General features: G+C 42.1%; 1 protein-coding gene across 1 annotated transcript in view; it reads left to right on the top strand.

Moving 5' to 3' along the window:
- LOC311496311 (forkhead box protein O6-like) overlaps positions 1-5,770 on the top strand; it is a 28,983-nt gene extending 23,213 nt beyond the window's left edge. The window contains exon 2 of the mRNA XM_084556121.1: positions 1,662-5,770. Coding sequence (XP_084412247.1) covers positions 1,662-3,383 — 1,722 coding nt within the window. The 3' untranslated portion in view covers positions 3,384-5,770. The remainder of the gene's footprint in view (positions 1-1,661) is intronic.
- Positions 5,771-27,367: the final 21,597 nt, after the last annotated feature.

The following is a 27,367-nucleotide window of genomic DNA, read 5'->3' on the forward strand; positions in this document are numbered from 1 at the left end:
ACTTGATGGGGGATGATTTGGAGTGGTATGATACGTGGATGATCCAGCCAGGGTGAGACAGGGAGTTGGCGCGGCACATAGAGAAGCCGTCAGAAGCAGGGAGCGGGCATCCCCTGCGGACCTGCACTGCCAAGATGAAAGGCTGTTTAGTGTTGGAGCAGCAGCATCAAACAGCCGCCTCCTCTTGCATCCTTTCCCCCATCCCCCACTCCCCCTCCATTTCTCTCTCCGACTCTCTTGACTCTCACCACAATATGATATAGTTGTGCCGTTGCACGTTTACCCGGTTGCCATGGTTACCCAATGCCGGAGGTGTCACAGCAAGATAACCCAAGGAGGCATTCACAGATCACCTGAATTCAGCTCGCCTCCCATTTATGTATTCTCTGCCGCAATTTGATTTATTTGTTTCCCTGCCGTGCAATTCCATGTGAATACAAATAATCCGCAACATAATGGAGATGGTGGAAGTCTGAGTACCCCTCAATCTGAAACAATCTATTGTACCAGTATATTCCCAAACCATGGGAGGTGCTTTTGATTTGATATTTTCCTGCTTCAAAATGGCTCATCCACAACAAAGACCAGAATTACAACGACAGACTCTGTTGCACATCAGAAACCTTCAGCATTCAGCCTTGAGATGTAAATGATAATAAAAGAAACCCTATATCCTGTGAATTACTCAGTCGGTGACTATACATGCCGGTGTAGAGGATAATGGGAAAGTAATTGGGGACACACTGTATAATTGAAGGCATAGAGATTGAGAGCAGAAGTGGAAAATGACTTGTGTTCAAAGAAGTGTGTAAAATAAGAAAAACGAAAATCTAGACAAGTTGAAGTATGTAGCACTTAGTGACAAAAGAGAAAGCTGGATCGTGATAAAGACAGAACAAGGGAGGGAAAGTGAGATAGACAGTGAAGGTAGATGTCAGAGGGTGGAATACATCCATTAGACTTCCTTGCTCCTGGCTCAATCTCGTGATACATCCCCCCCTTTCAAACTGCGAGAGCGAAAGAGATGGGGCTGGCATTAAGCCAGACTGGCACCAACTTCAAACATACAGTACGCCCCAACCTCAGCGGCTTACATCAGCCAAGCTAAAAGGAGAAGTAGAGGAGGACAGATGGATTGATGGAAATGAAAGTAGGAGGATTGACGTACATAAGGAGAGTGTCTCAAGACTGCATCTCGGGTCATTTCAGGTTGGATGAGGCTGACAAGGTCTTACTTCGTGCCAGCTGTAGCTCTTCTTTGAACATGTCTGTGGTTTTGAATTGGCTCTCAATTTTCGGACTTTGACGCTGATTGCCCAGGGGGTTTGAGTATCTACTTCTTCATGTTTTGTATGTCTAATAATAGACATGGAAATGGCCTGATAATTTGGCACAATTTTCTGTGACTCAGCATGTATAGACTAAATGGTTTATAAGTGGTATTGGCGGCTGTGGTTAAGGTTTGTTTGTAGTGTTGATCTTTGAAGTCAAAAATTCTTATTTTCCTGTATATTAGAATTTATAATCTGAATCTTCTGCAAATGTTACTAATTTAAAGTTTTCATCTCAGAAAAGGAGATTGTATACAAATGAGAATTGATATGAGATACATTGCAATTTAATTTTAGTTTCTCTTATCCTCTGTTTCTTTTTTTTTTCAGAATTCCATTCGACACAATCTATCCCTCCACACACGCTTTATCCGGGTGCAAAATGAGGGGACAGGAAAGAGTTCCTGGTGGATGCTGAACCCAGATGGAGGGAAGATGGGAAAAGCCCCGCGGCGACGAGCAGTCTCCATGGACAACAGTACCAAATACCTAAAAAGCAAAGGCCGCATCAGAGGCAAGAGGGTTGGGCGTCCTGGGATTGGAGCAGGGTCTGCTGTGGTGGGGCTCCAGAGCTCCCCAGACCATAGCAGCCCATCACGGAAAGGCCTGCCAGGAACAGGAGGCACAACTGGAACAGATGGAGAGTTTGACGCTTGGACAGACCTCCATTCCAGGGCTAGCTCCTCAGCTTCTACCCTGAGTGGGCGTCTGTCGCCCATTCTCGCTGAGGGAGAGCCAGAGGAACCAGAGGAGGGTGTCTTATCCTGTTCCACCTCCCCGCACCTCTACCCCTCACCAACTAGTGCCCGCTCTCCAACCATGGGGGCAGGGAATCACTGTCCTCCCCTTGAGCAGCTGCCTCAGCTGGCTAACCTGACAGGTGCCATCAGTCTGGATGAGCAGATGATAGAGGATGGTTATCTTCCTCATCGTCCACAGCAGCAGCAGCAGCACCAGCAGCATCCAGCCGTTGGTAGACATAAGCACCAAACCCCTGTCTATCACTACAATTCTGGAGTGAAGGGACAGAGCTCCTATGGTGCGGGCATCTATGGGGCGACAGGCATGGGTATGCTGCGTCACCACTCACCAATGCAGACAATTCAGGAAAACAAACCAGCCAGTTTCTCTGGAACAATGCGGACATACTCCAGCACCAATGCCCTGCAGAGCCTATTAACAGGGGGGGCAGCAGGGCAGCAATACTGTTCTAAGGACATGATGCTGGGACAAGAGAGGGAAAGCCATCCTATGATGGGTCAAGCTAGTAATGGAGTTGGATCCAACCATCACAGTCACCACCCAAGCCATCATAATGGCCATAGCCACAATGGACCTCATAGTCACAGCTCAGCTCTTAGTCATAACAGAACTCACAGCCATACTAGCCATAATCACAACAATGTAACCAATCGCAACCACAACTCACCTCACAGCCTCACTCACAATGGACACACCCTCAGCCAGAGCCATAACCACACACCTCCCCGGGCTGCGGTCTTGACCCCACGTGGCCACAACAATCCGTTGCAGACCTACAACCCCAAAGCTCCATACCTGTACAGCCCCGCATCACATGCCCATCTCCCTGCTTCCACCACACTCCCTCCAAATCCAGCTGGTATGCTTGGCATACCCCAGGACTCCTGTCATGTGGCCACTGCCCCACACCCACGTCACAACCATTACTCAGACCCACAACACCAAGGTATGACAAACGGACTGTATCACCATAGCCAAGGAATGGGCAATGGTAGCATTGGTAGCAACTACCACGGCTATCACCAGCCGCACCCCCATGACAGACTACCAGCTGACCTTGACATTGATATGTTCCATGGTAGCTTGGACTGTGATGTGGAGTCCATCCTCCTCCATGATATTATGGACTCTGGGGAGGAGATGGACTTTAACTTTGACTGCTCCTTAGCTCAGGGGGTGGGCATTGGCATGGGGATGGGCATGGGTGTGACCATGGGCATGGGGATGGGAATGAGTGGACTGGCTGGTCCACAGCAAGCCCATAGCAACCAGAGCTGGGTGCCTGGCTGAAGACTAGAACAATACTTCGTACCCTCAGAAAGAACTACCCTGCCCATCAAGCACTGTGCTCAACTGTGACATCCCTGACTTCACACAAGACTACAGGACCAACACTCCCATGTCCTTTGGTTGTCTTGACAATTCCTCTGTCACCCCTCCTCTTTTGATCCCCCTCTCCCTAAGAGATCTAGTTCACATGTCACATTAAGTTTTTCCTTATATCAGCTATACTGTGATGACAATCTCTCAGCTGTGCTTGCCCAACATCGCTTCTCATCTACCATGAGAACTGAACTCTGAATGCACTTTATCGCAAGTGGGTCACATCTCGCGGTGCAATGGCTTCACAGAGCAGCTCAGACAGAGCTTGGCATGTTTTGTAAGGTGGCTACAGCATTTGACAGAAACAAATGAGGAAATCATAAGCTCTGCTGAAAAAGTGTCAGATCCGGGCATTGAATTAAAATTGAACTTAATTTCTTATATGTCATTGTTTGTTTTATTTATTTACTTTTTTTGAGTGAATCCTTGTTTTCTAATGCAGTGTTGATGCAGAACCTTGGCCACTGTCTCTTTCAAATCTTCCAAAATTCTTCCAAAATTTAAAAGACAAGTAAAATATATTTTATTTAAGATTGGCTGCAATGTATTGAAAATTCAACTTGTATTCATATATCCAGAAGTTTCAATTAATTATCTTACATCAGCAGCCCTGTTATTTATAGCTTCACACATTTAGTCCTTGGTGCTTTGACTTTTCTCTTGGATGTAACATTTTGTTAATGGCCTTTTGCTATTGGTTAGAGAATATTGCCACTATGTCGTTAAATGGATTCTATCATTAGTGTCTAGCAAGCAATTTGGTGAATTAAAATGTCACATCACCTTGTCTCACCTGGGCTTCTTGTACCAGTTTTCTCTCTCTCTTTCTCTGCTTCTACATCCCTCCTCCCCTCTCTGCCTGCCAGTCGAGACAAAGTGACCATTCCCCACACCGAGCCATTAATGTAGCTTGATTGAAATTCAGCATCTTGCTTTTAATCTCCAAAGTGATGCGGCAGCGATGTGTCATTATTGAGAATCTAACGCGTTGTCCTTCCATCTCCCGCCCTGGCTGCCCGGGCCACCGCTCTCCTCTGTAACTTAATGCGCCAAGAAAGTGAGACAAAATGGTGATTAACGCCAAGCCACTCTGCCTGCTGTCCTGCTCTGAGAAGGGCCAATGTCACTGTCCGCTAGCCTGTTCCAAGAGGGTATTAAAAAAAAGATGGAGACAAGGATGGAACAAAGGCCTGTTGTTGCAGTGGGATCAATCATCAGTCTCAGTTTCAGTGCTCTTTAGATGTGTGTCTGAAAACAGATGGTGTAGTCACCTTGTAAATCATCTCCATAATCTGTATTTTGTTCCCTTGTTCTCATGTTTGCAGTGCTTACTGTACCCTGAATTTCACAAATATGTGCAAAGGGAGAGATTTAAGGATAAAACAATCAGCCAATCTGAGTGGCATTAGTCTAAACAGGATTTTATTGCCCCACAGCCATCCACATCCACTTTTTGTGTGTTTATTCTGTTGTCTTGTAGTTGTTGTTGTATTGTTGAAATTCTAAGGACTGATGAGGACGGTGCTGAAATATCCACAGTGTAAGGACAGAACACATTGGTGAAACGATGTTGGTAGTGCAGTACGACCTTCCTAAGCTCCAATACCATGCACCTCTCCCATGCTGTATGTGCTCTGCTCAGTTGTTTAAGTGTTTGTGAATGGGGGAGTCTGAAGCTTGCTTCCTCATGTCCTTGAGAGAGAAAAAAAGAGGACACCCCTATTCTCTAGTTCCCTCAAGGAGACTCTCCGCGTTTGGTTTGTACCAATGCGGCACACAAAAGAAAAGGTAGGGGGTAAGGGTGGGGCGGGGGTTATTGTTACAGCCAAAGGTCAAGCACGGCACAGACTATCAGACCCATTATCGAGGTAAATACCTTTATTTCAGGGCTTTTAGCCGCGCTGGTTCCAGTTAATCTCTGTGTGGAAAATGCGTGGAATTTTATAAGAAACTGGGCCTCACAAAGCAGTTCCGTTATATCCTATGCTACAGACATTTAGCAATGCCCTGCTATTGGAAAGAGAGCTATATATGATGTCTAATTTTCTTATATTTATTTATGAAAGAGATTGGTCTTTGTCACTCCTAAATGTGGTAGTTGTTCGAGTCAACTCCTGTCCCTTCCTCTTTTTTTCTCTGTTTTTTTTTTAAGATGTCACTCTCCCGTTGCCCCTTTTACTGACTTTTATTTTGTACAAAATCTATATATTAAAAATATTGTATAATAGTTTTTAAAATCTCAAAGGAATATCAGTTTTGTTGTCTATTTCTTTTTTAAGAGAATGTATCTGATCATTTGGTGACTGTTAAATAAATGAAATTAAAAGAAAAACCCATCTGTTGGCGTCACATTTGTGATTATAGCCATGGAAATGTGTGTGTGGGAGGGGATGGGGGCTTTTCTTCACAAGACAAACAGTCTGAAGTGGATTTTCCTGAGGTTACTTGTGCTTGACAGGTGCTATTGTTAAAATGTACTTGCATACAGTAACTAAGAAGGTGAATACCTGTGAGTTGCTTTGTAATTTATGTCTCCATTATGTAGTTTGTTTCACTTTGAAAACAAGTTTTTTTTTTCAGATTTGGGCAAGAACCGCTGTTGGTAGTCATGTTTGACCAGGACACCAAGTGTGGGAGGCAGAAAATGGGCTGAACAAACAGAAAAAGGGGAAATAATTTTTTTCACATGCAATGGGAAGCATCACTTTAGCTAGAGAATGCACGAGAAAGAAGCAGACATGAAGTGAATGTTAGTGTGTGTGAGCGAAATATAGTTCCTGACAGAGAGACAAAACAAGGAGGCACCCAGACAGTCAGACAGAGTTGCCAGGATTGGAGTAATAGGTGTATTTACTGTGTGTATGTGTGTGTGTGTCATAAGGCTTGTTATGGCCCACGAAGCAGTATAGCTTGGCCACAGCTGTCCCGGTCCCATTGGAGGCGTTTTCACAGGAGGAGTGTGCAGCTCTACAGCGCCATACTGCCAGGCCCCAGGGGAGCCCCCGCCTCTACACACTACTCAGACTTTTACACACACACAGACACCATGCACATTCACATTCACATTCACATTCACACACACGTTTGAAAGTACCACAAGTTCACACATTTCCACAAAGAAGTGCACAATGCAGTTATGAAACCATACACACAGACCTACACTCTCATTTTCTCACTTAGATGTACAGTTTTAATTGACTCCACTTGGCAAAGCCTCTCTGTAGGGAAAAAAGTGAGAAGCAGAGAGAAAGAGAAAAAATATAGGTGTGGAGGGAAGAGACCAAGGAACTTATAGCGCAAGATGCCTGATGAAAAAAGGCACACAATTAAAAAAAAATAAATAAATAGGTTTGGTTATCAGGATTAGAGATCTGATGTGCTCAGACATGGTTCGGTAACTTTATAAGAGGTTTCGTAATCTCACAATTAGACTAAACTGAGTGTGACTGAGTGTAACTGAGACTGAGAACCTGGCATAAGGCCCGAGTCTCACTCTTCTCTGCCTATCTCCTGAGAGAGGGAGAGAGAGAGAGAGAGAGGTTGGGGCAGACAGGATGGCGGTCCAGTCCAGGTGCGATGCCTCAGGGAGGTTCTGCTCTTCTGTTCCTCATTATCAGAGAGAGAGAGAGAGAAAGAGAGAAGCTACGTTACAGTGTCATTATTCATCCACTCAAGCATCTGGGAGCAGGTCCCTCCTTACTCAGTGTACTGATATTGTTGTAGAGACCGCCCTTGGAGCTAAAGGCTGGCTGGGGACACTGCTAACTGCTAACAGACAGACCCACCCAGGCAAGGCTCCAGGGTACAGATGTCCTTGAGTGCTTATGAGGATTCAGCACTTCTCACTTTCCAACTGAGCTGCAAAGTAGAAAAACTGCTATATCTCCAAAATTCAATAGTTCATGGAAATTGTTAATTCACCAATAGTGTGAAGTTTGAATAAGACGTAACCAAATATACTTCAACAATCAACCTTTACCAGGATTTCATTTTTCCAAGCACACGTTCACAGACAAGTGATTAAAAAATGTTGACTCTTCCACAATAGCAGACGAGAAAAACAAGTCAGACTGCACATTACTTTTACTGTAGCATGTTGTGGTGCTGTCCTGAGGATCCCCAAAATTATCCACCAAATTGACTCCATATGGGGAAAGAGTTCAGAGAGGACACCAAAAAGACCACCAGGAGAAGGTTGCTGCTGGCTGAGCTGTTGAATGCGGGGATGACATGCTGTATTTTGAAGCCAAAGCCAACTCATTTCTGCAACATCATACTCCGCCTCAGACTGAAGTAAAGAATGAGGATGTTTGAAAGCCACAAAGAGATTTAGAAGAATTTAAACAGCGCACTTTGCTTGAGTCTGCTTGTTTACTATGGCCATGTACAGTCTTTGTGCTCTGCGTTTCCTTCTGATCCTTTTGAAAGTTATCACTTGGCCTGAAGTTGAGAGACAGCTGTCATTTACAGGAGGAAAAGACTTGTTTCTTTTTTTTTTTCTTCTCTTTTAAGGATTTATTTTGGATAGCCGGTAGTCTAGTGAGAGACGAGAAACAAGCGCAGAGATCGAGTGGCACGACATTCAATAAATTATGTGGCACACACCCAAACTATTAGGTCACACGATGCCTCAGGACACGATTTCTTTGCGAGGTGGTGTCCCATTAAAGGCTAAAGTAGAATTCCAACAGATACATGGAGAGATTTTCACAATATGAAAAGGCTTTGTCGGTTGTTTTTATTTGCTGCTTTCATTTTCGCTCTCAAAGTCAGAGACAGGATCAAGAATGTAGTCAAAAGAAGAGGTGTTGAAACGCCGAACAACCTCTTTGGGGTTAAGCCAAAGCACAGAGGTGATGTTAGACGAGGTTGTCACATGGGCCTCTGAGAATTTTGTGCTGTAAACGGAGTGAAACGCTGTGGCACTGGAGAGACATGGCAAAAGTAAGATGATTAACCGTCAGAGTGGACATAAACCTTTCACTCAGTGCAACACATTTGCATGTTCTGTTTCATTAAGAATTAAATTAAATGCACTGACGAAAAATCATCAAATGGCACGGTGTACAAACGTTATTTTATTTAAATTTGTTCCAGTAGCTCGGAAAAACCATAAAAGAATTCACCATTTAGTTTGAAGGCTTTATAAACAACACCATGGAGGGGTCTTTGCATTACTTCAGATGGCTTTAATTCTCCCCACATTGATGTAAACAAACCTTAACAGCAGCGGCAAACATTAATAACTTGGATTCAGTTGTTGTCTTATGTTAGTCTCTGTATTAAAAGAGCTGCCAATCATTATAGAAGCAATAGGGAGTTTTCCGCCCTGTGTGCTGTTGGATGTGAAGACACTCTTTTCTCTATGTTCGTGCCTCCACCACAATAAGTAAATTGTTGCAGTTAATGAGCTTATTCTTGAAATAAGAGGTTTTAGGATACTTCTATGCATCAACCACGCTATCAAGTAGTTGCGGTTGAAAAATAGAGTAGCTTACAAATATATCCCAGGAATATTGATAATCTGGTGAATATGGTGAACATGGCACTTGATAACAGTTTTTATCTTCAATATGACACAAACAGGATACTGTCTTTAAATTCATTTTGGCAAGGAAGACATTAGGCTGGAAGACTTGAATAAAATGTCTACTGTAGTTTGGGTTCACTCTAACCATGATGCCCATGAAGCAGTGCAGAGGAAAAGTAGAAAACTGAACAAAACAAGTTTTCTGATTGAATTTTTAACGTGTGGTCAAGTGAAATGGAAACCTGGATTGTCTCTAACTGAAGAGTCCCCAACAACCCAGTCTTGAGAAACAGTTGCTCTCCACCCAAGGTATCCTGAAAAGCAACACAACCCCATGAAAACCCTGTGAATATAGACATTAGTGGTCTTTTAGCCCAATGTTATAGGCATAACATTTAGTAATTTGACAGATAATGTGCATTTTTGAAAATGTAATAAAAAAGTCCACTTAGAAGTCAATCAAAGGGTCAATCAAGGTAATTGTTCACATTTTCAGTCTAAAGAGATCTACGTTAGCAATCTATTGTCAAATAGTTGTGTCAGCAAAGAGTAACAGTGTACTAATGTATGTACATTCTACAAGGTATGGGAACAGAAGTCTAGGTTCAGGAAACAGAGGAGTAAAGTCACCAATTTAAAGTACTTAACCAGCTGTCATTGGGCGAGAGGCGGGGTACACTCTGGACAGGTCTCCAGTCTATCGCAGGGCAAACACAGACAGACAGAAAACCATTCACACTCGCACCTACAGCCAATTTAGAATCACCATTTAATCTAACTAGCATGTCTTTGGACAGTGGGAGGAAGCTGGAGTACCCGGAGAGAACCCACGCAGGCACAGGGAGAACATGCAAACTCCACACAAAGGCCCCAATCGGCCCATGGATTCCACCTTCTTGCTGTGAGGCATCAGTGCTAACCACCACACCATTGTGCTGCCCTGGGTATATATTCTATTTGTATTCCTTCCTGATATAGAAACGAAGCCGCAGCAGTTAAACCTGAAAAAATGCACCATTGTTTTCTGCTGCGGTGCATTGTGAGGGGCTGCAATGCTGGTCATGGGCCATTATGTATACTTAAATAATGTGCTGAAACAAACAAGTGAGTGAATGACATATAGGAAAATTTTGCAAGTTGGAAAAGTGAACCATCGGTATTATAAAAGGTCATAAATGGGATACACAGTAATGTCGCTGGTGAAGTGAATGGCAGCTGAGTTTGTGGCCTCAAAGTGCCAAAGATTTACAAACCGCCAGAAATGTATTTTGTGTATCCATTGTTTGTTCTTGATTTTAGCTTTCCTGTTCTTGTAAGGATGCTTTGGTAATGTTGAAATAAAATCACTTTATATTTCTAAACTCCAGATTCATTAATTCATTGACTCATCTCCCCCAAAACTGTAACCTACAATAACATGCATATTTTTCCCTGACAATGAATGGACAACAATGGAACAGGTTCCTATAGGTCCTGTATGTATGTGTTGGTACATATACTTCAGAATTAGCACAATGTTAGTTGAGTTTGTCAAATTGTATTATAACATAGCTAATTTAAGCATGTCTATGTTTACAAGAATAATTGTTCTGCTGTACTTCCTGTGAAAACATAATGTTTTTATTGTTTGTCTTTTTTGCACCTCTTTCCGACTTGTCACAGTAGAGAAAACACAAGCAAAATGAATCAGTTCTATTAAGTGTCTCAGTATGTCATGATATAGGCTTCCCCTTTTCCGCCAAGGCAATTCAAAGCTTCATACCAAGAACTGATGTGTTAGCATCTGGGGGCGGGATCATTGTCAAGAACAAGATCGGCTAAAACTATAACTGCGTAATTCAAAGAATAAGAAAAACTGGACATGAAACCTAAGGAGCAGCCATCCGTGAAGGAGACAATCTGTCTTCTTGCACTGTGCTCCTTGACAAAAGCTCAGAGTGAATCAGAGGGAGCTTCAAAGCTCGGACTGGAGAAGAAGTACACAGTTGTATATAGTGACACAATGATGTAGCTCTTTGGTTGCTCTCTAGCTATTACTGAACAAACTAGATTTGGGTTTGTGGAAGGTGGGTTGAAATATGGGTACAGTGGTGCACAAATGCATGACCTGCCCTAAGTGGAGTGCCATAATTTATAAGCATACTTTATACATGTGTGTCAAGGTCCATTTATTTTAAGGAACAATCTCATTCTCTTATTTCTAATCACGGCCTTCATTGGACATGTCACTTTGTTGCATTGCTCTTCACTTCAGGTATTATTACTATAATGACGCTCAAAGCTCTGTGTTGATTCCTCAAAAATCTCATGGTGATTTTAAAAATAACATTTACTTCATAACACATCAAGGCTACTGAGTTTTTCCTGATTAAAGATGACCTACCGGGAAATCCTCCTGTCGCTCTCCTTTGAGGATTATTAAACCAATCACTGTCCTTAATGACTCCAAGCCCCCACCCTTCCACCTCTTCCCTCTTGTCCCCATTTCACCCTCTTCCAGTGCAGACAGACAAGCCTGATCTAATCAGATGTTTTCTCTTCCCCCTCCGCCATGATCCACTCATCAGGAGTGGGAGACAAGGAGAGAGGTGTGCGTGCGTGTGTGTGTATGTGCAGAGGAGGGAGGGGGTGACCTAAAGCAGTGGTGACATAATTAACGGCAAACGAATGCTCCACCTGAGCGCCTACATCGCCTCACCTCTCGTATTTCTACTCACCTTTCACTCCTTCTTTATTTCTTCCTTGATCCTTCAACCTCCTTCACCCCACCCCCCCACCCCACTCTTCCCCCCACCCCACTTCCCTGCATCTATCTAACCACACATGGCCTAATCTCACTCATAGAGGAGCTCGTGTCTGCATCATGCAACTGTGCAGCAAGTAGTTTAGCTCTCCAGCACACAGTATGGTTTGGAGTGCTAATAGGGACTGGGGGTGGGGGAGCAAAGGGTGGGTGGGGGGGCCTGATTGCTGTCTCTAATTACGACTTGATACTAAAGAGTAATTAATGAGTTTGAGGCTGATGGCAGCAGCTTTGGAGCGTCAGAGTCGATTGTAGGAGATAAGAGTTGTTTCTGCGGAGGCCTTGCAGCAGCCCAGGGGATAAGCATACATACAAACACAGAGATTGACTCAAACACAGATGCAGTTGCTCTTTTCTCGACGCACACTGCTGAGGTGATTTTTAGGTAAAATAACCTTTCCCATGATTTCCTTCACTGAGTTGAGGAAAGGAAACGAGAAGAAAATAATACAGATCTTAAACAAATGGTACATTTGTATCTTGTGCATAACCTTTATATTCTGTGTATTTACAGTAGTGTGTATATGGACCAAATGCAAAACATCACGTTGAACTCTTGGATTTATAATGTGTAACTTACTTACACTTTAGAAGAGTATTATTATTTGCTTTAATTTTGTACTGTCTTCTAATAATATTTTTATTTATTTTTTTGTTTCAAACTTAATGACTAATGTGTCTAATAAGTCTGGACTGTATGATCAAACATAGTAGCATACAGTTACCCATATAGTTATAATGTGATATAATATGTTTAAAATATAACCTTTTAGAAAGAGCGAAACTATAGGTTCTTGATCTTAGAACAAATCACACATTCTAATTTACAGCTTCCTACATTAGATGGTGACTTCTGATGCTTACCAGATGTGTAAAAACATTTAAAACCTGCATATTGACTACTTAATTGACTACGTAAGATTACTCAATTCACTCACAGGTCTGTTGTCATTTGGAATGGCACCTGTAGATTAGTCTTTATGGCTTTTTAAATAAAATTGTCTTCAACAACTAGCTTTATTTTATTTTTTTCCATTAAAAGGATCTGATAACTTTAAACTGTAGCTATGACTTTCTGTGTGCTGCAAGAAACATTTTGTGTAGAAGATATTTTTCCTTTTGCAAAATCAGAAATATGTAATAAACTAAAACGACAAGCTTTATTATTTACTTACTAGCAATAAAAATACGATTGGAGGGTGATATGTGTGCTTGTGACTGTGTACGTGTTTGACTGTAGTAGACGAAGACAGAGGAAGGTCTAATGTGTGTGTGGTTTGGGAGAGAGGGAAAGACAGAGAGAGACAGCGTGCTGAGGAGCATCTCTAAAGCAGGGGCAGCTGTAGTGTAGTTAATGAGGCCTGCAGTAGAAAGCCCAGTGAGTGAGTGCGTTGCGTGTGTGTGTGTCTCAGGGAGCGACAGAGACAGTTAATGTGTGTGTTTTCATGTGATGAAGGTGAGGTACCCAGTGTGCAGTCTTGCTTGACCCTCAGTCAGTCTGTCACCTGGAACCAACGGGCCTCAGAGAAGAGAGAGCAGGAGGGAGTGGATGAAACAGAGACAGTGAGGAAGAGTATTTTCTTTTCTTTTTTTTTTAAAAAAAAAAGGCGGCGCCTCTCATTCAGCTGAATAACTAGAGCAGACTTTCAGCATGGCTGCTAACAAGCTCTCTGTCTTTCTTTCGCTCTCTCTCTTTCTCACCCTCTGCTTCTTTTCATTTCTCTCTCCCTCGTTACCCCTCCATTTCTTCGCCGTTTCCAAAGTGGCACTTTAATGAACAGAGTGTGTGCGTTCAGTGGCCAGGTTACCATAAGAGATGCCTCACAAGAGCTCCTTATTATAAAACCCATGTAAAGAGACAAAGAAAGAGAAAGTGGAAGGCCTCTGGTGAAACAAGCTCCAGCTTTTCACAGCTCACCCCCACAGGGAACTGAGTTGACAGGCGATATGAAGTCCATTGCCTTCATAGTAGCATTCTAGCTGCTAGCCACTGCCCATTCATTGGCTGCTTAATGACATTCTTTTAAAAGACATGGTCATTATAACAACAAAGCTGCATTGGAAACTTTCCGTTGGCTTTTTGTACAGTATGCTAGTCTGCGAGAAGGGCTATGTTTTTGCCTATATAACCATCTGTAGTGGACCCAACCCAGCTCTGTTCACCTGCTGCCACCTGAACCCATCTTGGTGATGCTGCACACGTTCTTTGTCTATATATATATATATATATATATATTTTTTTTTTAAAAGAAACGTGACAATGGCAAATTTTTGGTTTTTGGGGGTCTTCATGCTGGAATGTTTTTTTTGGCAAACGACAAAAGAAGGGTGCAAACTGTGCGCAGCTTCTGGAAGCGCCTGTTCTAAGGCAAAAATCAATACCTGTGCCAACTGAGGGTATCTGGAGACTTACAATAATAACCGAAAAACTGCATGGAAGTGCTGGAGAGAGGAAGTGTAACCGTTGTTCTTTATGAGACAATAGTGACACATAAAATATTGTTTTTATAGTACATTTCTATAGCAAAATGCTGGGTATGTATTACACCGGCATCATAGCCAGAATATACACTGATCAGGCATAACACCCTCTTAATACAGTGCAGGTCTCCCTTGTGCTTCCAAAAACAGTTGTGACCTCTGTGGATCATCCCACAGATACTTGATCAGTTTAGGATCTAGGGAATTTGGAGGCCAGGTCAACACCTTACACTGTTTTTTGAGTATTGAGTAGCTGCATCCTGCTTGGGGTGGCTGCTGCCATCAAGGAGTGTCATTGCTATGGGGTGGGGGTGCCTGGTCTGGTCTAGGTGGGTGCTACATGTCTAAATAACATCCACATGAATGGCAGGTCCAAAAGTTTCAGAACATTGTACTGTCACAAGATGGTCAATGTTATTTACTTCTCCTGACAGTGGTCATAATGTTATGCCTCATCAGTGTAGATATGGTAACCATACGATTTCCAGTCCATAAGCTGAACATGACATCTCCAACCCGCAATGCGAATATGAGACTGGTATCAATCTTGTAACTATACTCTCAACAATAATTCAAATATGTAGATGTTCCAAAAGACCAAACCTTTACGAGAAGTGAAAAGTCACACCAGAGCACATGCTTTACTCTGCTTGGTACTGCCTTACACTTTTTATTTCAACTACATGTTTCTTTTGTCATTGATATTTTATTCATTTGTTTTAGGAAGGCATTAATACTGAGGTGAAAAAGAAAAAAAAATGGGAGGAAATTTACATTGTGGCAACATAAGGAATTAGAGGGCATCTAACATGATGGATTTAACGGCAATATGTCTTTTATTTGTGGAACACTGAGTGAGCCTTGTAGGCTAACAGAAACACAGCGGAGATGGATATCAGGAAACATGTGTAACTGAGTACTTCTGGTGACTTTGCCAGTGGAGAGGTCTCTCCACAACAACAGAGGTCCCCCTGGTGTTAGCAGAGGTCCCTGTGGTGGAGTTCTGCCATGAGCTTGCATATCAGGAAATAAAAGGGGGCCTCTGCAAGCACAGTGTGTATGCTGGTGGATTTGGAGGGCAGATTTTTTTTTTTTTTTTTTTTTTTTTTTTTTGTCAGCCTGTGAGAGTAGACCCCTAACAGGCAATCACAGTGGAGGAGGGTGTGTGTGAGGGCATCCATCATAATATTGTCAACCCAAGGGCCAGTTTCTCACACACTCGAATTATAGAGATAGTACCCTGACAGCAGCACACACTGTCACTCAGAAATGTCTGTCTGCACAATATACACAAACAAGACAAACACAGCTCTGTCAGAGAGCCCCTCCAAAACACACACACACACACACACACACACACACACACACCCATACAGCCAAGCCAGTGCCTCCACATACTGCTTCTACACGCCTCCTAAACACACTGCCTCATACACACCCTTCAGTCACATGCTTGCACCCCCAAACACACACACACAAAGCTTGCCTTTCGCTATTCCCTGAGCAGCAGCAGCAGGCAAGCAGACAGGATACAGTGTGTAGTACAGTGCAGTGTGATGTGGTGGTGGTGATTCTTTGCTGAAAGGAGCGGTCCAGTCTAGACGGAGGCGATAGACATCTCATTAGGCTCTCGCTTGCTCTCCCTCTTCTACAGCACCCGCTGGCTAGCAGCCTGTCCTCACTCTGAAGGCCAGAATGGAGAGGCAAGGAGGGAGAAAGATGGAGAAAGACGATGGAGGAAAGGAAAGGTGGGAGAGAAAGAAGTAAAAAAGAAAAGAACAAATCCAAAAGGAGAAGATGCAAGAGGGGTAGGTGAGATGAGGAAGATGGGAGGAGGGAGCAAATGAAGGAAAATTAGACAATGATAATAGCAGTAATAGTCTTGATCCTCCAGGAAGCCCGCTCCCAGAGGCACCTTCTCTCTCTCTCTCTCTCTCTCTCTCTCTCTCTCTCTCTCATGCTCTTTCCCTCCTTCAGTCCCATTGCTGCCCTCCCCCCTATCTTCCCTCCTGCTGCTGTTTCACTCTTAATTAATTTCTCACTACTCACCAGAGCCCAGAGCTGCAGCTCTCCTCAGCCGGCCTCCGAGACTGCTCTCAGATCAGCGCTCCCATTGCCTCACAGCCACAGCAGCTCATCTATGTTTGTACTGTGTTTAGCTTCAAATGCTGAAGGTAGGCCTACACCGTGACATTGCCATGAGCTATGGAGCTACACACTTAGATCAGTTACAGTTGCATAAGTCACCAGTAGTCTGTCTGCTCCGGCTGTATGGAGGTGGTCATCTGATAGTCTCTCGTGCGTGTGGCAAATTCAAGTGGCCTTCAATCATATCAGAGATTATTTTCTTCCATAACCGCGAACCTCTGCATGACTTTTATAAACGGCCACTGTCGTCTGCTTTCTTGGTGCAAAAAAATACAAACTTTTACAAAATGATTAAAAAAAAATGCTAAAAAAAATAAATAATGCAGCAATAATTGCACGCTTTATTTCACCAAGACATGGAAATTTTGAGAAAAAAATGTCTGACCCTCTAATTGCAAGATAATGTGTACATGATTTGTGAGCACAGTTTTTTTGTTTCTTATCGGATTGTTTCATTTGGATGAACAAAGGGTCCGTGAATAGGTAAACTTAACCAGTATGGAGATAATTTACCTACTGTAAATGTTTATATAATACACAAATATTAACGTGGCTCAAAAGTAAGTGTAGCTTGTCCTTTAATGGCAGCATTGTTTGATCCTTAAACTTTTGTCCAAATGTTCTTACAGAATGCACTGAACCATAAAGTTCCCCTGAGGTCCAAGAGCACCTGAGCTGTATTCATGGTGAGGGTGATTTCTTTCTTCCATAACTGCAAAGCACTGCATGACTTTTAGAAACTACCCATGTCATTTGCTCCCTTGTTACAGACTTATTACCCATGAAACTAATTTTACAGAAATCAAATAAGAGTTTACTGAACAGGCTGACCCACAGAACCTGTCAGTGCACCTTCAGTCAAATGCTGCCCAAACTGTCCATTCAAATCAAAGGTTCCTTGTGGTCCTCCAATGGCAAGGAATAGCCCTAATTTGGGAATGATTGGTTTTCTTGTTCCTAAATTGTTTCATTTGGATGGGTTTGGGGCTCCTGCAGAGGTAAAAGTCTACAGTATTCCATAACAAAAAACATTAAAATTGGTCAAAAGCAGAACAAATGTCCACTTGTCCAAGTGTCTGGATGAAGACACGGAGCCACAACATGCCTGTATTGTCCAAGCTGAGAACTTAGAACTGAGACAACTAAGAATAAGGTGCGCATGATTGAACAATTATACAGTTTAGTTGTATTAAGGTCGTGAAGTGCTATTCACATGCAGTCTATGTGCATTTTCCTTTATTGTCCCAATTTCTTGCGGTGCCAAAACCCCCAGATTATGAACTGCTGGTACACATGCAACCAACAGACATAGGGTGGTAGGTAGTGCGGGTACTCCACAAACCAGAGGGTTAGTGGTTTGGTCTCTGCAACATGTGTTTAATGTGAGTGTGTGCGCTTGAGTGAATGAATAGGGGACTTGCTTTGAGTACCAATAGGCAGAAAAGCGCTATATAAATACAGGACCATTTACTATTTATATTCCATCTGACTTCATTGTATTAATCAATAAAAATGATGAAGATACTCAGTATGTAATGCGGTGAATAACTGAATGGACCAGTTCTCTCCTTAATCACTGCTTGCATTAGCAAAAACACTAAACATGCACACATCCATATACACACTTAGCCCTCCGACCTTTGGCTTCCTTCTTAATTCCTAGCCCATAGTAATCCTAGCCCAAGGCATACCCTTAAGTGCTCTCTGCAGATATTTCTTCTAGCTATCCAATGCATCAGAAAAAAGAGGAAGGGACCCTGACCCATGGTTTACCATCATCCACCTACACTCTCACACACACTAGTGTGTACCCCTGAGCACCAGGTCCCTTCCATTTGCAGGGACTGAGATTTTCTTTATTTCCGTGCCTCCTATGGCAGTAATTGTTCAGTGAGTTTGAGGAAGCTTGGTAGGACAAAAAAAAAAAAGAGAGAAAAAGCAAGAAATTCAGCAGACATTCTCAAGGTCACTCTACTGTGGGTTTGAACGGAAAAAAAAGACAAGGATGCTCAAGGCCAGATGTGCATTGTGGCCTTCCCAGGAGAACTAATCACTATTGGCCTTTAGGTTTGACCTTTAACCTCCATGGCCACCAATTGGGCAGCAAAGTAAATCCTGTACGGTACTCCACACTCACAATGTTTATCGCTCTCTTTTGACACCAGTTGGCCTCTCTTGCTTGCTGAGAGCACTTTAGTTACATAGATATTCTCAGCTTTGTGCAATAACCTGTTTTTTTTTTAAATGCCATGTCACAAGAAACCTACTTTGCCGAGTTTGGTAAAACATGAAGATTGTTAACACACCTACTTTTCTACTGGAGGGACGTGAGTTTAAGACCATGCATCTGTCTGTGACTGGATTTTACCAGCGTGTGTATGTGTGTGGATCATCATTACTCAAAGTGATGTGTCCTTGGATCTAAAGTGCAACTGAAAACAAAGCGTTTACAGTTTTAAGCTCTCTCTCCACTGGTGAACAGTAAACTGTCAGACTCATGTGCACAATAACCATATTTCACCTGGGGACTGGGTTTCTTTTGTGCATTTAAATGTAGTCGTTCCCTCCTTTTGACCAAACTTTGCTGTCTCATTCACGTTTGACAATTACGCTCTGGTCGCTTGATATTTTTCTTTTTCATTAATTTCAATGACAGACCCTCATCCACTCCCACTATTTGTCTCCAGCTTCAGTATCCTCCTCTCCTCTCATGGTTAAATGAGCCACAGGGGAAAATGAGACAAGCCTTAACCTAGCAGCTGGAGCTTCCAGGGTTGGAAGGAGAAATAAAGAAAGAAGGTTAGAGAGACAGCACACCTTCTCCTTGTGGATTTAGTGCAAAGCAGGGCTCACAGGAATAGATCCTTACACTAGCTAAAGTTGTGTTTGTTGTACGTGTATACACTTTATAATCATTTGTATGTCAGGTATGACTGATTTTCTGTCATTTCAGAAATTGGGATAAAATCCCAATTTTAGAAAGCCATGAATTATTCTGGCCATTTCCTGTTAAATGTAAACACATAATCCAGGTTTCTAATACCTGGATTTATAGCGTAATCTATGTGCTGAACTAAAAACAAAAGAAAAAAGAAAAGAAAATTTGGATGATGATTGTCTGGTTTCACTTGTTTCTATCATCTTTCATTATTGGCATTAACAAAGAGAGGCTACATCCAGCAGGCAGTGCAAAGGCAGATGTATCCATAAAGCTAGAAACCACTGCGAGTACATCAGTACGGATTAACAAAGACTGATATACAGAGTTTACTCTGTGTTCCCGGAATCTAAACATACACACTGTGTTTTTCTTTTCATTCATTGGTTGAGTTTCTTCAGCATTGTCTCTCATTGCTTTTGGTGTCTCTGCTTGCTGTCCTTTGTCCTGCATGTTCACCTGAAGGTGCTGGAAAGCTGGAATTACCCAAACATGATGTGAAGAGACCACTCCCATGAGGGTGTGGCAAATGTGGTCAAAATCTCATGACCTGCACGGTAAACAGGCGCTTACTCAACCCTCAGGTCTGATCCATCAAAACTGCAACATGCAAGCAAACAAGTGTTTGCATGAGACATCCTGCTAAACCACACCAAACATATACCTAATGTACTGTATGCATGCAATAAATAAATAAATAAATAAATGCTCAATACAACCTTTGGCCACCTTGATTCTCGCATGGATTCTACTTCTGTCTCCTAAATTAATGGAAATCATGCTGAACTGATGACATTTCTGATTAATTCAAAGTTGCAAGATGCAGTTTCTTAAAGTCACAAATGCAAAGTAATTTATGTATGGCTGGATCTGGTATCACAGAAAGCTATTAACCTCACTGTAAAAGCACTTGCCTCTATCTCACTGTAGCCTAGAGCTGTTACTGGCAATTTATAATTCTTTGTCAGTAAAAATCATGTAATTAGTAGAAATAATATAATATGTTATTCATAGAGTCTAATAGCATCATGAAGGACAGAACCGATGAATGAATCAAGCAGTCTGGCACCGCTAGTGAAATTATCCTCATCCTGTTTGTGGGGTGGTGACACAAGAGGAAGAGTATACTTAGAAAGGTTGGAAATACTAATCCTGATACCCATAAAGGCAGCTTTTTCAACCTTGAACTATAAATGTACACGTCACCTCTGTCTTAAGATAACAAGATTTGAAATGAATAATAAGATTTGAAAACATTCAGAGAGTCTAATCTTGGATGATTATTCTGGATGCCATTTAACACGTCTTTGCTTGCGTTTCATGTTTTATGACGAGTCTACATTACCATCTGTGCAACACGAAAACCGAGATAAATGTAAACATCTGACGTAAGTGTGCCATCCCCGGGGATCTTTATTTATTCTCCTTGTTCTCACATTTAGACTAACACTAATATCGCATTCAAGAAATTACATCAGATCAAACTGCTGCCAGGAATCCTTGACGGCATCTCGTTCATTGGGGTTGGAAAAGCCCTGAGGTGAACCTAAATCTGACATCGTATTGTGCACAGCGGAGGGAAATTGTAAAGGGGGTCGATGGTACAGGCCAAGTAGACAGGGACTGCTCCCCAACCTCCCACCCGTGAACACTGACACTAATTGAGAGCTCTATAAAATATAGATGATCCCCACGATGGCCTCGCCTCACTCTCCCTCAGTCTCCCTCACAGCTCCACTGTTCCTCGTGTCTTCTGTCTGCCTGCTTGAGTGACTAGAGATCAAGATTGTAAGTAGACACAGTGTTGGCATGCGCGTGCCTCGCTGCACACTATATCAGGGACGGTCCAGTGGTCATGATCGGTCAGTGTGTGAGACCGATAAAGACACGTCACAGAAAGGAAGGAAACATGTAGGACTGTAAAAATAAAGAACACGAGCAAAGAGAATAATTAAGTATGTAAGTGTATTTGCTTGTGTGTTCTTGCCCTCTTTTCTGTGCATTCTTTTAATCTTAAAATATCCTGACTGAGGCCTGACCGAGGAGAGAAACAAGAGGAAAAACAAAAATCAGAATTCCCCTTACTTGGGCACTATTTTGGTGTAGGTTTAGGTTGTGGTTAGTTTTAATTTCTTTTCTTGTCTTTCTTTCTTTTTTTTTTAGTATCCTAGTTGTCCACATCTGAAGGGGCATCGTGGTGGTCCTGGAGTTATGGTGAGTAGGAATGTGATGGGAGGAGAAGTAGTAAACTGGAAACATGTGACACAAAGGACGTGCTCACAATTCTCACGCTGTGGTTGACAAATTTAGGTGGCACTGCACCAGTGGATGGCAAACAGTGTTGTGGAAAAATGTTGACAAGTCCTGTCTGCCTACCTGTGTCGAACGCAAAGGTTGTTTTGGTAACAGATCTGGCATTTTGCATGTGCGTAGTGTCCCAGTGTCCTTGGAGATTCTGTTCGAAGTGAATGAATTTGCCGGTGAGATTTCGTACTCACTGACAAATTCATTCAAGTGGAAAGAAAAGAGTGTGGTAGTCAGATTGGATGGACATGTAATTTGTCAGACATCCGTGCTTCTTCCCTTTTTTAAAACCAACAGTTGTGGTTTGCCCTTTTCACCCAGAAAGTTTCATGAGAAGACTGATGCCTCTCTCATATGAACATTATATGCAGCTACCACCAATAGTTGATTATCTTATAGGCAGTTTAGAGTTCTGCGCTAAGTTGACGCAGAGGCTACAGCGACAACGCAGACACCTATGCAGAGACTAACGCTGTACCCCCCCAGAAATGTAACTACGCGACGTAGAGCACGAGAGCTGTGATTGGTCCGCTTGGTAGTAGTGTGTTTCCGCTTTAGTCTGCTTCTCCATCTCCACAATTTTCGAATTGATTGTTTTGGATCAATAAAGAATTGGTAAGGTTAACTGAGGAAGTTTGGAGATACAGACATTTGTATGACTTGTGATCGGTGAATTGAAAGTAAAGCAGGAAGTGGAAAGCGAAGCAGGAAGTAGAAACAAAAATTAACCCAACTAGCAAAAATGACGCATCGCCGACTAGCATTTGATTGGCGTTGTTACAGAGCGAGCCAGACTGACGAGCGCACAAGTATAAATGGCTCGCACCGATGTTGACAACGTGCGTAGGTTACTGCGTCTAGGTCCCGCAGTACTCTAAAAGCGCCTTAAGTCTAAGACATGCTAATGCAGTCTAAACTTGGCACAATGAACTATTAAGGGTCGCCTGTGCCAGACAAAATGAAAACTGCTGCATCTAGTCTAGTACATGACAATGAGGAACACTGCATTGTGCCAATTCTTACACTCCAGGTTTGCATTAAACAAATTAGATATAACATCTTAATCATTTGCTGACAGACATTGTTTCGTGTCATCGTGTCATCCAGCCAGGGTCAGAATTGATTGTCTGAGTGTAAGGATAGCAACAAGACGAAATAATTTTCATCTCTATGGAGTAAGAAAACTAGTCGGTGCTCGGCCTTAAATGTGCGTAGCGTTGTAGGTGGAGGTTAAGGTTAGAGGTTATTCGGTGAAGGTCTTCACAAGTGTAATTATACAAACACATTTAATGTGTGTGTGTGTGTGTGTGTGTGTGTGTGTGTTTGTCTTAAGAGGAAACACAAGGATGGAGAGGTCACTAACTTGCCCTGCAGCTGCAGAAGAGACGTTTAAAGGCCAAGGGTAGAGACGGACGAAGGCTCACTGCCACTGTAGTTATTTTTAGGGGCTCCATGCCAAGCCAGACCACATTCACTGGAGAACCACAATATAACCTCATATCTGCACTCATTTGACATATCGTTTCCTCTTTCACGCCACCAGTCTCCTTCCATTTAGTAGGTTTGCTAAACTTCTGGTCTTATTTGTATTATTTTGTTTCTGCTTCCCAGTAAGTTCAAGTTAGTTCAAATAAATTCTGTTAATTTAATTAAAATGAAATGATGAACTATTAATTTCACTATTAATTTAACATAAACGTTATAAATAAATATATTAAAAAGGAGTAAAAATTAAAATTAAGTATCAGACTGTGCCAAAGGGTGTATATATCTGGCACACACACACTCGCCCAACAACCTCCTGTCCTGGCTTTCGAGAATTCCAGGAGAATGTTGCCTACCATCAGCACTTTGCCTTGGCTGTCAGTTGTCTCCCTGCTCTCTCCGATGGCTGGCTCGCACACAAGTGGGAAATCGTGCCTGTGTGTGAGTGCGTGCGAGTGCGCGTGGTGTGTATCCGTGCTCTCGTGTGCAGACGCACTTGACTGTTGGAGCGCCTGTGTGTTTGTGCATGATCAGCTGAAAAGCCTTGTTCTGAGACCGTACCGTGGAATTATACGGGGTGCAGCTCAGAGGAGGCTCGCTCTGTCTGGAAATAAGAGATCTCACTTGCGATGGAGTACCTGTGCTCAATTTTGCCCTTTTTACAGATGATACGTGACATAAGCTGACACTGGGGTCAGTCATGCAGTCAATTGCAGAGCGGTGGAAAGCCATTCAGGGCCACTCTAGCGGTGTTAAGCCCCTTTAAATCTCATTATCTCCCTCATTCGCATCTGCAACGCATTTTCCACCAAATGTCACATTATAATTTGCGAGAGTCCAAGTCAGCCATACTTTTCCTTACAGGTAAGTCTGAGAAAATCAATGAAGTGAGCTACAGGAGAAAATCGAGGTATGGCAGAAGGGATACAGAGAAAACAAGTACAAGCAAGAGTGGTTGCTGTCAGTGTGCTCTCCTAGTGTCCTCTTCTTTGTCTCTTTCTTGTTGTGTCTCTGTGAACCACAGACTGCAGTAAGTTATTGAAACATTCCAATACCTGTGCGTCCTCTTTCCTTATTCTCTAAATAATATTTTTTGTTGTCTCTTTTAGCAGCATATGTTATAGTAAGCTGCAAATAAAATTAAACTGCATGCAGGTTAATATTGCATTAACTTCTTGTCCGCATTTACTTAGAACCTGAGCATGATTAGGGTAGAAAGTACCAGTGCAGAGAGAAAACTGCATCTGCTTTAAGGCAAAGCTCACCCACCAAGGTGAGTTACCCTGGCTGATTAGACCTCTGGTCAAGTTAAAGTTGAGTGGACCTGTGCTAGGAAAAACTTTATGAACCAATAGGAATGATTACCAGCACCAACATAAGAGTGAGGGAGATGTCAATCAAGGTCTGTCTGTGCATATATACCAACAACGGTACAGAGGTCTAATTAAGCAGCCTATTTAAACGTAAAAGGAAGTATGATTAAACCAACTAAATTAAATCAGCTAATTAAGCTGTAAACAACTACAAGCTACTGAACAAATACATAACACAAACCTTGCAGCTTGCCAGCAGCCCAAAAGCCTTTAAACAGGAACCTAATATTTTTCTAGAGATGTGGATTCATAGCTACTTTTAATACACTATTAGTGGGTAGACAGCCACATCATTTACTGCAGGTGTCCTGGAGTGGTGGTTTGCATTGTGAAAACCTTATTGGATTGAACTGAAAAGAGCAATGGCCAAAAGCTTGGTTGGAATATTTTGAACAGGTACTAGAACAAGTACTTGAACAAGTACGAACTGAACCTGGGTACACTCTGCTATAATTTAATGTAACCATCCACTGTTAATTGTAAATACTTGCTCAATGCAATATTTTGATTTAATGCATTTTTTATATTTAAAAATATGTATATATATATAAATATATATATATAAATGATATATTTTAAATAAATAAGTTATTTTATTCTGTCGTGTTTGATTCCATCTCCTTGCAACTGTCACCTTATGTGAGCAACTGCAACAAAGCAGTTTTCTTGAAAGATTAATCAAGTACTCTGATGCCAAATACCAAACATTTGCATTTTGCATTTCTCCACCTTGGTGCATGTTGCATCTTGTAGCGCCAGTGTTTTGGAGCCGCAAAACATGTGAGAGAAAAATTTCAATATTTTTTTATACATGTATTATCTTATCTGTTGAGATGGCTGATACAGTCCGTAGTCCTCTTGTGCTGTACCACACCGCTGATATTTTCCTCAACTTGGACTCATACAGTCCATACATACATGTAAAATCTGTGGATTAAAGATTAAACATCTAAAATAAATCAGCAAAAAAGATGTTGTTTTTATCGTTTTAATTCGTATTAATGTTTTATTGCAAACATATTAGAGTTCTATTTTGTTAAACCATAAGACAAAGCTTAATCTGTAATTTTTCTCTCAACTTTTCTCTACTTTTCTGACTTCCTCTCTTGAACCCTGGATCCTTTCCATTGCCCTTCCACTTATATTGCATCTTGTTTCACAGGGGACGCGGCCTTTCCCTCCGTCTCTCATATCATTAGTTTCTTTCTTCACCCATCCTCCCATCTCTCTCCCACCTGTCCTCCTTGTCCTCCGGTTTCCTTCTCCCTCCCCATCCAAGTTTGTCGTCTGCCACTGTGGCATGCTAACGCTCCGACAATGCAGGCCGCTGAATAATTGATGTGTGGATGTGAAAGTTTGATGCCTGACTCGCAGGCAGATTGAACCTGCAGGCAGCATGCCTTTGCCCATCAGCCAACTCCCTGCTCTCTGCGCCATTCACCACAATCTCTCACACACACCTACACACCTTACTATACAGTACACATACTGTATCTCCCAATGGACTCCTCCACTTCCTCTCTCAAAGTCATTGTAAAACCTCTCAGATATTTGCTGCATGATTCGGTTACTGTTACGCATAAAAACTTATCTGGAACATGTTGTACTTTTACCAATACTTGGCCCCTCACCTTTATGGCGAGAAAATGGAATGTACGAAAATTATACTTACTGGAATGTAGAGCACATATACGGCAAATTGAGAACATTGCCTACATTGTGACAAAGGGAGCAAATAATTTCATGACAAAATACGCACAGCCCAGGGCTTACGAGGCAATTGTTGCAGACATTGAACACAATGTAGTGGCACATAAACGCTCACACACACGCTACGGCATATGAAACGTAATATAACATGCAAAGTGAATAAGGAGTGTTACGCTGGATTCAGGAGTCTTTTGTGTGTCATCACTCAATTTATTCCCTGAAGAGCCCCCTGGAACCACTAACCAGGAAATGTCTTTTTAAAAAATATTATCTTCATAAGACTGGCTCACGGTGGTCAAGATATTGTTATATCTCAACAATATGTTTGTCCCTGACAGCTACAACACACTCAGAAGAAATTGTGCTATGGAAAAGCACATAAATAAGTCAGTAGTTCAAGTATACTTACTAAGATTGAGTAATATTGCCAAAGTAATGGGTTTTGCTGATCAAAAATATTCAAGGAACTTGAATCCAAACTGCTTTGCTGTTGAATTATCTTTGAAAAACTCCACCCCGTCTTACACATTTCCCTCAGAGTTGACCTATCCACCTACTGCAAAGAGCTGTTATTGTTACAAAGTAAGAGCAGCTGTGACTGCATCTACCTTATATATTAAAAAGCATTAAATTATTTTGGTAGAGTAATATTTTTCTCTTTTTGTCTCACATTTCGCAAAAACAAATATAGAAGAAGAAGCAGACCTATATTTGGGAACTATTCATTTTTTCTTTTTCAGCTAAAAAATAATTTAGTTTAGTTAAGTAGTTAAAATGCTGGTACATGTTAAATTGAGATGTGCATGCGCGAGCACTTAGAGTATTGTACTGACTTAACTTTGAGTATCTGCTGGGAGCGGTCCATATTCCCAGGAACCAGTGAACTTAATAAGCATGCAGCTGACCTTGGAGGTTACAAATTAAGATGAACAGGTAAGAAACTAAATGAAGCTTGTTAACAGTACATTAACTACTTTAAAGGTTGACACAACCATCAACGCGCACCAGTCTCACTCAGCATTATCAGTTCTCATTTAAAGTATACGTACTAAACTTTACAGAGAGGTATGCAAACCTCATTGCTGCTTGAGCAAAAGGCTGCCAAAGGGGAAAACATTT

This window comes from Chelon labrosus (assembly GCF_963514085.1).
Source record: "Chelon labrosus genome assembly, chromosome: 12".
In the NCBI taxonomy this organism is placed as follows: Eukaryota; Metazoa; Chordata; class Actinopteri; order Mugiliformes; family Mugilidae; genus Chelon; species Chelon labrosus.